We start from the raw sequence: 10,292 nt of genomic DNA on the forward strand, positions 1-10,292 counted from the left end.
ATTTTTTGTTGGTTATGGGGCTTGAACTCTGGGCCTGAGTGCTGTCCCACAGCTCCACTTTTGGTTTTCTGGTAGCTTATTGGAGATAAGAGTTTCATGGCTTTTCCTGACAAGGCTGGCTTTGAACTGTGATCCTCAGATCTTAGCTTCCCGAGAAGCGAGGATTACAAGTGTGAGCCACCGGTACCCGACTTAAAAATGAAGGTTGGACAAATGGGATTTCATTAAACTGCAGAGTTTCTGCATGGCAAAGGACATAACTAGCAAGATCCATAGCTCACGGATTGGGAGAAGATCTTCATTAGTCATACAACGAACAAGGGCCTCATATCTAAAATATACTTAGAACTCAAAAAGTTAAACTGCCCAGAAACAAATCCTCAAAGAAAAAAACCGTCCCATTCCTAAGTGGGCTATAGACTTAAGGAAAGACTTCTCTGAAGAGGAAATAAGAATGGCCAGTAGACACATGAAGATATGCTCAACTTCTCTAGCCATAAAAGAAATGCAAATGAAAACAACATTGAGATTCTACTTCACCCCAGTTAGAATGACTATAATCAAGAAATCTAATGACATCAGATGCTGGGATTTTCCCCAAAAGGGAACCCTGCTGAATTGTTGGGTGGGAGTGTAAACTTGTTCAACCACTTTGGAAAGCAGTATGGAGGTTCCTCAAAAGACAACGCATAGAGTTCCCCTAGACCCACTTTTGGGCATTTACTCTAACGATCATAAACAAGGCCACACTAAAGCTACCAGCACTCTATGTTTATCACAGCATTATTCACCATAGCTAAGATATCAAACCAATCCAGATGCCCCTCAGTAGATGAATGGATCAAGAAAATGTGATTTTATACACACACACACACACACACACACACACACACACACACAGATGTACAAGACATTATGTTGAAAATGAACTTTAGAACTTGGGGGGTGGAGTTGGGGAGTTGAGGAGGGAAGGGATGGTGGGGAAAAACAAAGGGAGGGAAACAATGCTCGATAGGAAATATACTCATTACCTTATTCATATAACTGTAATCCCTCTGTACAGTATTTTTTTTTTTTTTTTTTAGGTCCGGTTGTGGGGCCTGAACTCTGGGCCTGGGTACTGTCCCTCAGCTCTTCAGCTCAAGGCTAGCACTCTACCACTTGAGCCACAGCGCCACTTCTGGCTTTTTCTTTTTGCTTATGTGGTGCTGAGGAATCGAACCCAGGGCCTCAGGCATGCAAGGCAAGTGCTCTACCACTGAGCCACCTTCCCAGCCCCTGTACAGTATATCTACAATAAAAATATATATTAAAAAGAAAAAAAAGAAAATGAACCTAACAAAAAAATGATTTCTTAAATACAGAAGTCTTTCATGCTCATGGTTAAAAAAAAAAAATTAAAAGCTACAGAGAAGTTAAGCAACAAAAACAGTTTTATTATATACCATCTCTATCCTCCCTCCCACAAACAAATATTAACATTTTGGTATAGAATAGTCTCTTTCTCCTTCCCCTCCCTCTCTCTCTCTCTCTCTCTTTCTCCCTCTCTCTCTCCGCTCTCCTTCTCTTCCTCTCCCTCCCCCCCCCCCCTGCTTTGCATAGGGCTTGAACTCAAGGCCTAGGCACTGTCCCTGAGCCTCTTTGTGCTCAAGGCTAGCACTCTACCACTTGAGCCACAGAGCCACTTCTGACTTTTTCTGAGTCTAGAGACTCAGTAGCTAGGATTACAGGCATGAGGCATGAACCACTGGCACCTGGTTGTATTCTCTTTTTTTATGCACGCACATTTTTCTACCATAGGTGGGATGATAACATTTCCCCTCCTATTTTTCTCTTTTAGCTCAGCTATCATTCTACCAGTTGAGCTATACCTACAGTCCTGTTCTGTTTTTGCTGGTTATTTGGGAGATGGACTCTAGTGAACTTTTTTGCCCTGCTTGGTCTCAAATTGTGCTCCTCAGATTTCACCTTCCTATGTAGCTAGAATTACAGATGTGAGCCACCAGTGCCCTGAACAGCAGTTATTGTTTTATGTTATGTTGTTACTGTAGCTGGTAGTTTATTTTTTAAGATAGTTTGTGGCTATAAGCAGATGAAAGGACTCTAGACAGGCAGAGGTTGTTTGTTTTTGCTTTTGCCTAGCACTCTCCTACTTGAGCCACAGCCCCACTTACAGTTTTTTGGTGATTAATTAGAGATGGTAATCTCCAGGACTTTCCTGCCTGGGCTCAAACTGTGATCCTCAGATCTCAGTCTTCTGAGTGAGCAACTGGTGCCTAGCAGCAGCAGCTGAACTTTAAATTTAGATGCTTCCATTACCAAAGAGTTCAGTGCCAGAAATGCACCTTCCACCTAGGCTGTTGTAACTGTTGAGGAGTACTGAAAGGAAAGCAATATGAGACCATGGTTATTGCTTTGGCATCAGCCAGTTTCTAATCCCAGGTCTACCTGCAACATCTAGAGCAGGTCTCTTGTGTCTCAGTTTCTCTTTCTCTATGATGAGATAAATGATAAAAGATACCAGGAGAGTTATGAGAATAGATCGCATACCTGAAACACTTAGACTACATGTTTGGTGCATGGTAAAGGTCCCATAGCAATAGCTGTTATCAATATGCTCAGGTTATCAATATGCTCAGGTACTGAGTTTCTTGAGGTGAGAGACAGAAGAAACCAGTACTGACCAAGAGAACTAACATGGGCTGAGCACATGGAATTGGATATTGGACTGAGTTTGCTCATTTGCACAAGCAAATGTAATCCTCAGAACAAGTAGATGACCTCCATTTTTCACATCAGGAAATTGAGGAAATAACCTGCTTAGATTCAGGTAGAAAGTGTTAAACCCAAAGACTATGCTCTTTAGCTATTTTTGGCTGAGCTAAAAGGGTACAAAACCTACCAGCAATTTTATGTTTCATTTAAAAAATAAAGCTCAATATTGAAGTCTTTTAGTAATATTCAGCATGAGTTTCTTTCTCTTCACTTAAATAATTTCATTTTAAAAAGTTTCATTTTTTTAAGACACAGGGATTTTTCTACAATTTTATTTGACTGTGGATCTCTAAGTACTACAGGACTAGAAGGTGCATTTCACAAAAATAATTTACACGTGACTTAGAAATTCAAATTTATGGCTGTAACCGAAGCTCTAAAAACATCCCTCAAGCTAAACAAAATAAGGAAACCTCAGTGAAGCTGTGGGATATTTTAATATTTTTATTTCTTCATCACTGCCAGAGGACTTCAGAACCAAACAGACGACCCAGTGAGTAAGAAAGATCATTTCTGATTTTATTTTTCTCTTTCATGGAGAAAATTGAAGAACAAACTGAAATATAAAGTGACATTCATTAAAAAAATTAATTTCACTTATTTATTTTAACAAAGGGTATAGTGTGTAGCCCAGGCTGGTCTTGAACTTATGCCCCTGTCTTCTGAATGCTCTTATAGGCTTGAGTCACAGTGCAGGCTTCAAAGTGTTCCCCCCTCCCCTTCCTTTTTCTTTCCTTTACTGGGGCTTGAATTCAGGACCTGGGCACTGTCCCTTAGCTTTTTCCTCTCTTCGCTGGCACTTTACCACTTGAGCCACAGCTCCATACCAGGCTTTTTGGTGGTTAATTGGCGTAAGACTTTTTTTTTTTTTGCGGGTCCTGGGGCTTGAACTCAAGGTCTGGGCACTGTCCCTGGGCTTCTTTTGCTCAAGGCTAGCACTGCACCATCTGAGCCACAGAGCCACTTCTGGCTGCTTCTTCTTCAGTTTATTGTAGATAAGAATCTCATGGACTTTTTTTTGGCCTGGGTTGGCTTCGAAGTGAGATCCTCAGATCGCAGCCCGAGTAGCTAGGCGTGAGCCCAGTGAGCTGGCTTTGAATCTCAGCCTCCTTAGAGACGGGGTAAGAGGCGCGAGACACAGCGTCGGCTCCGGGGTCGTCGCATTAGCTCCCGCTCGGCTTCCGGGACGTACCTACTCCCGCACCACACCTGTCAGAGGCGTCGGCGAGCTCTGTGGATTCCTTGTAACCAAAGAAGCAGCCAGGCCGTTTCTGATGGTGCAGACCCAAGGGTGCAGGGACCTACCACGCATGAGCAATACAATCACTTGAAACCTTACCCGTGTGCACGGACTCACATAGTTCTAAGCAGCGGAAGCCCCAGGCCCAGAGGAGCTGGCGCCCACTCGGGGCGGGGCGGGGTGGCGTGGGGTGGGAGGGTGGGGGACGGGGAAGCTGGCTGCGGCTGCTCCCGGCTCGCTCAGTCCGTTACGTGCCGGCACGCCGCCTGGCTCCGGGTTCGCGTTACGAGGCTCAGTCCAGCTGGCTTCGGAGTCCCCCGCGTCCCCCTGGGGCTCCCCAGGCAGCTCTCGGCACACCCGTGGTGAACACGTTCGCCGGTGGAGGCTCGCGCTCCAGCTGAGCGCTGATTGGTTGCGCCATCCGGCCCGCGGCCCGGCGATTGGCTGGAGGGATCCGTTCACGTGGTTGGGCGTTGATAAACCCGCTCTGGGGCTGGGCCTCCCGCAGTCTACTGGAGAGGTGGTGGGTCCGGGTGAGGGTGACGCTCTGTCGGTCCGCTGCTGCCTCCCAGCCTCATGAGCTGCACCAGGTAGGTTCAGGGCAACTCTCTCTCCACGAATAGAGGGGAGCTGGCAGCTGCGGAGAAGTCGGGGGGTAGGGGGAGGTTGGCATTTTTGTCACGTCACGTCTGCAAGTGAAGACTCTGGGGGCAGGGTCGGTTGAGGGGCTGCTGAGTCGAATCTGCCACCGCGGAGGCCTTTGAGGATGCACAAATTGTCGGTGTGCATTTTAATTTTTTTCTTGCACCCCCCTTTTGTTTTCTAATCAGCATCCTATATCAGAAATGGTCGTCACATGAGTCAGCTTTAGTTTGGATCCCCTCTTTGGCGCACTGTTCTCTGCACACTGTCCCAAGTACTTGGGGGAAGCTTAATGTTTGACAGCACTCTGGTATTCGTGGTTAGCTTGGGAGACAAAAATTACTAGTGAGATTTGCATTCATTTCTCTCCCACTCTATGGTTTGCAGTAGCAAACTCAGCCTCAGAGTTGGAGCAAAGTATATTTTTAACTCTTGGCCAGGGAAAGAATCCAGTACTAAAATTGTCTTTTCTATAAATGTAAAAAAAAAAGTGCATTTCCATAAAACTAAATGAAGTCACTTCCAGACATAACAAGTGGATAACTTCTCTAAAAATTCTACTTAGTAACTATCATTAGACCCTAAGTATAAGTTTAGTTTTCATTTCATTTGTTTGCCCCAAGGTTGCAGGCTCCAAGAAAAATACTGAAGCTAGTATCCCATGAACTGTTCTTCATTATCCATTTGGTGATAAGGACTACTCACCATGTGCTTTGAGCTGCTGTGGAGAGTGTTGTTATTAAAGCCAGAATGAGAAATGCTTCTTTATCTTTAAGGCTGAGAGGGGGCTTCCTATGTTTAGCAACATATAGGAGGCCCATAAGCCAGAAAACAAAACTAAAACCAAAAACCCTCCTTGATAGTGATTTTTAGTTCAACACAGTTGAACATAGGTGGATTTAGATAGGTTTAAATTTTATATAGCTTGTTCTGTCTTTCTTAAAAATGGTCATTGCCAGTGGGTGCTGGTGGCTCATGTCTGTAATCCTAGCTATTCTAGAGGCAGAGATCTGAGGATGGTGGTTAGAAGCCAGGCCAGACAGGAAACTCCAGAGACTCTTATCTCCAGTATACAACTCAAAAAAGCCGGGCGTGGCGCTGTGGCTGGATTGGTAGAGCGTTAGCCTTGAGCAAAAAGCAGCTTAGGGACAGTACCCAGGCCCAAGTAAAAGTCTGGGGACTGGCAAAAAAAAAAAAAAAAAAAAAAAGTTCATTGCATTTCCTGTAATTGTTACTCATAGATTACTTTTTAGTACATTTCCTATGAAGCTTTAAAACTATTTGTAAGTTCATATGTCTAATATATATTTAATAAACATTTCAGTTCTCTAGGAGTTAGATTTTTAAAAGGTAAATTTTATTGTATATATTTAAAACATACAAATATATATTGTATATATTTAAAACATTCAAATAGTAAAATAGTTATTATAGTGAACAAATGACTGTATCTAGCATCTTATAAAGGCAACCAGTTTTGGATGGTAGTTGGGCTTGAACTCAGGGAATTATACTTGGCCAGGCAGATACTCTATCACTTGAACTATTCCTTCAGCCCCAGTTTTTCCTTCTTTCCTTCCTCCCTCCCTTCCTCCCTTCCTCCCTTCCTCCCTCCCTCCCTCCCTCCCTCCCTTTCTCCCTTCTTTCCCCCTCCCTCCCTTCTTTCCTTCCTTCCTTCCTTCCTTCCTTCTTTCTTACTTTTTATTTTGTTGGTCGTGGGGCCTGAACTCTAGGCCTGGCCACTGTCCCTCAGCTCTTCAGCTCAACGCTAGTGCTCTACCACTTGAGCATAGCGCCACTTCCAGCCTTTTCTGCTTATGTGGTGCTGAGGAATCAAACCCAGGGCCTCATGCATGCAAGGCAAGCACTCTACCACTGAGCCACCTTCCCAGCCCCACATGTATCTTTCTATATGAAATATTGTCTGGAAAGTTTGTGTACACGCTGTTAGATTGTGTTTCCATTGGTTGTTTGAACAATGAGGAAGAACATAATAAATGGAGTACAAGATAATTCTGACCTCTACTCCCTAGTCTTTCACTCCTGGTTGCTGCTTTGGGCTTTCACTTGATCTAGAGAAATGTAATCAGTTCAATAGCAAAAAAGCAGTAAGCAGAGGGCTTGGAACTATGGTATTGGGAGAACCTATCTGGTCACTAAACTCTCTGGGGAAGCTTTAAGAATATATTCACCTCATGGGCATTATCCCCAGAGGTTCTTCTCTAATAGCTTTAGGTCTCAAGTATCAGGTTTAAGAATCTTTGGTTTAGGCCACCTCCATTTACTTTGGAGGTAGAGATAGACGGTTGAAGTTTGAAGTCAGCTGGGGCAAAATGTTAGTGAGACCTAATTTCAACTAATAATCTGAGTGGAGTGGTGTGCATTTGTTAGCCCAGCTCTGCAGGAATCACAGTACAGGCCAGCTCTGGTATATGTGTGAACCTATAAAAAAAAAAACAGAACTTGAACAAAAAAGGGCTGGGGTGTGTGGCTCAAGTGGTAGACTCCAAATGAGAGGTCCTGAGTTTGAATCCCAATTCCTCCCTATCCTCCCCAAAAGAATAGAACAGAGCAAATTGCTCTTAGAATTGTAATAGATATAATGAAATACAACCATCTCAGATGGGGAATCTGAACCCCTTCCAAGTTCAGCAGTTAGGCCACAACCCAGTCGCTAGCCGTGGGCACAGGATGGAATGCAGGTCTGATCCCCTGACACTTTTATGCTACATAGGATAGCACCTCCCTGCTACTTACTGCACTGGCCATAATTCAGTGAGTATAAAAATAGGAATATATATTTGGGACCAGGCTGAGCATTTCAGATCTAGGTCATAATCTCCTTTCTTTTTGCAATCCAGAATGATCCAGGTTTTGGACCCACGTCCTCTGACGAGTTCAGTCATGCCAATGGATATGGCCATGAGGTTTTGCCTGGCTCATTCGCCACCTCTGAAGAGTTTCTTGGGCCCTTACAATGACTTTCAACGAAAAAGTTTTGTGAATAAATTGAAGCCTTTGAAATCATGTCTCAACCTCAAACAGGAAGCCAAATCACAGAAAGAATGGAAACACGCACACAACCAAGCCAAGAAGCGGGTTGTATTTGCCGACTCCAAGGGCCTCTCTCTCACTGCAGTCCATGTTTTCTCTGACCTTCCAGAAGAACCTGCATGGGACCTCCAGTTTGATCTCTTGGACCTTAATGATATCTCCTCTGGTTTAAAACTCCATGAGGAGAAAACCCTGATTTTAGATTTTCCTCAGCCTTCAACTGATTACTTAAGTTTCCGGAATCATTTTCAGAAGAACCTTGTCTGTCTGGAGAACTGCTCTTTGCAAGAACGAACAGTGACTGGGACAATCAAAGTGAAGAACATGAGCTTTGAAAAGAAGGTTCAGGTCCGCATTACGTTTGACTCGTGGAAAAGCTATACGGATGTGGACTGTGTCTACATGAAGAATGTGTACGGCAGCTCAGATAGCGACACCTTCTCCTTTGCCATTGACTTACCCTCTGTCATCCCAATTGAGGAGAAAATTGAGTTCTGCATTTCATATCAAGCTAATGGGCAAGTCTTCTGGGACAACAACCAGGGCCAGAATTACAGAATTGTTCATGTACAGTGGAAACCAGATGGGGTGCAGAAACAGATGGCACCCCAGGACTGTGCATTCAACCAGATGCCCCCCAAGACTGAGCTGGAGTCAACCATCTTTGGCAGTCCGAGGTTGGCCAGTGGACTGTTCCCAGAATGGCAGAGCTGGGGGAGATTGGAGAATTTGGCCTCTTACCGATGAATTAAGCAACCTAGTGACTGATCTTGACCTGTGGTAGTCCCCATGCAATTCTATATCTGTATTGCTCAATATTAGGAAGCCTTTGCTACTTTCTACTGATAAGTTTAGGTTTGAACCTTCAGGGCCTGGCAACAGAAAAATAGGAGCCACTTGAGAAGTTAGTGTTGGTATCCAGACAGATGATTCTACTCATCATTTTGTTCTAGATGATCAAGTAACTGCCTGAGAACTATTACTGTTTAAGTAATCTTTTTTTTTTTCTTTCCAGTGTCCTTTCCGTCTTCCCTCTCGGTTACTAGCTTTCACATTGGGCAAGAAAAAGTTGAAGAAGGACAGTTGATGGTGATGGAAAGCTGTGTTAATGGTGTGAGGAGGAGTGTGTGAAAGGGGTATGCAAATAGCTCTGAGGCTTGAGTCAGAGTAGGAGTGGAGGTCTGAACATTTCATTGTTGGTGAAACTGTAAGGTTATTTTTGTGTTTTGAAGTTGGGTTTACAACTATTTCTCCTGGAGAAATAACTCAGAAGAGAGGGAAGAGGTCTATTCTATGTATTCTTGTGGAGAAAAGCCAAATAAACTTTTAGGATATTGGATGGTGTTTTGGGAAGATGAACTATAATTTTGGAGACTCAAGACCTTAAGTAAAGCCTTTCTGTTTAATCATGGTCTATTTAAAAAAAAAACTCACGATTTGTGGCAAGCTTAACTGAATCTGTCTTTGAAGTCATAATATTATAAATGACTTTGTGATCAAGGCATTGTACTTGGGTTCTTGGTATAGAATGTTATAACCAACTATTCATGCCATTTCCAGTGGCTAACAGCACACAAGAATCCACATATGTCAAAGATGGTTCTTTACAAGTGCCTTGATTAAACCAAAAATAATGTAGTTGTTTAACCCAATATCTTATAATGCATGAGTTTCTGACCTTACACAAAGGTCCACTCACTGGCATTGTTCCTGAAGTACTGTTCTACCTTCAAGATTGTTGTCAGTGTACACAACTCACATCCTTCATATTGAAGGTGAGTCATCTTCCTGTCATGCTTTTTTGATATTATGTTTGAAGTGAGGACTGACATTAAGATTCTCAATACCAGAATCCAGTACCTTGCACATAGAAGGAGCAGTCTATTTTGTTGCCGTTTTTGTGTTGTTTTACTTTCCTTTGAAGTCAAATGCTGCTGCTCTTTTTTTTTTTTATATATTTAAAGAAAGGATGTGAATTCTTTTTTTGGGTGTGAATTCTTTTCATGTATGCATAAATCCATTCAGGAAGATCTTGAGGACTAGAGTCCTGAAATGTTTGATTCAGCCTTGTGCATGTCTATTGAGAAATGTTAAGAGAATGCAGTTAATTTCTACTATGCTGGAAAAGTGGTGTTCGAGTAACTCAGCTATAACTGTATTTGAGCTTTTACTAGTGTCCATGATTTTTCTACTGCAAATATTTCAGTTTCTTTTAACTATCCTTTAGGAGCTTCTCACTTTAGGAATAAATGTGTTTGATAGAAGACCTGAGAATGTGTTCTTCCTCAAACCTACAATTCACCAAATTATCAATTGACATTCAACTATTTGGGAACAACCAAGCAGAGTTAAGTTTGGTGCAGGAAGTACAAAAGTATTCGTGTGGCCACAGTCTCTTGGCAACCAAGTGTCCTTCCACCTGACCCCTGGAATTGAAGCCCAAGGGCAGGGAGTTAATCTGTTGGGACTGTCTTTATCTGTAGTTAAACAGCTCTCTCCTGGGTGAGGGTTATCTTGGAAGTCACCTCAGCTTTAAAATGGGGAGGAGATGGTATGGCTAGGGATGAGGAGGTGGCTGCTC

At 43.1% G+C, this 10,292-nt stretch overlaps 1 protein-coding gene across 1 annotated transcript; it reads left to right on the forward strand.

Moving 5' to 3' along the window:
• Window positions 1-4,519: 4,519 nt before the first annotated feature.
• On the forward strand, window positions 4,520-9,977 carry Ppp1r3c (protein phosphatase 1 regulatory subunit 3C). The gene is made up of 2 exons (XM_042689370.1): window positions 4,520-4,605; window positions 7,519-9,977. Exons 1-2 carry the CDS (start codon window positions 4,592-4,594, stop codon window positions 8,456-8,458), a joined length of 954 nt encoding a protein of 317 aa, XP_042545304.1. The 5' UTR covers window positions 4,520-4,591; the 3' UTR covers window positions 8,459-9,977.
• Window positions 9,978-10,292: the final 315 nt, after the last annotated feature.

This window comes from Dipodomys spectabilis, unplaced genomic scaffold (assembly GCF_019054845.1).
Source record: "Dipodomys spectabilis isolate Male_0828 unplaced genomic scaffold, ASM1905484v1 ptg000125l, whole genome shotgun sequence".
NCBI lineage: Eukaryota > Metazoa > Chordata > Mammalia > Rodentia > Heteromyidae > Dipodomys > Dipodomys spectabilis.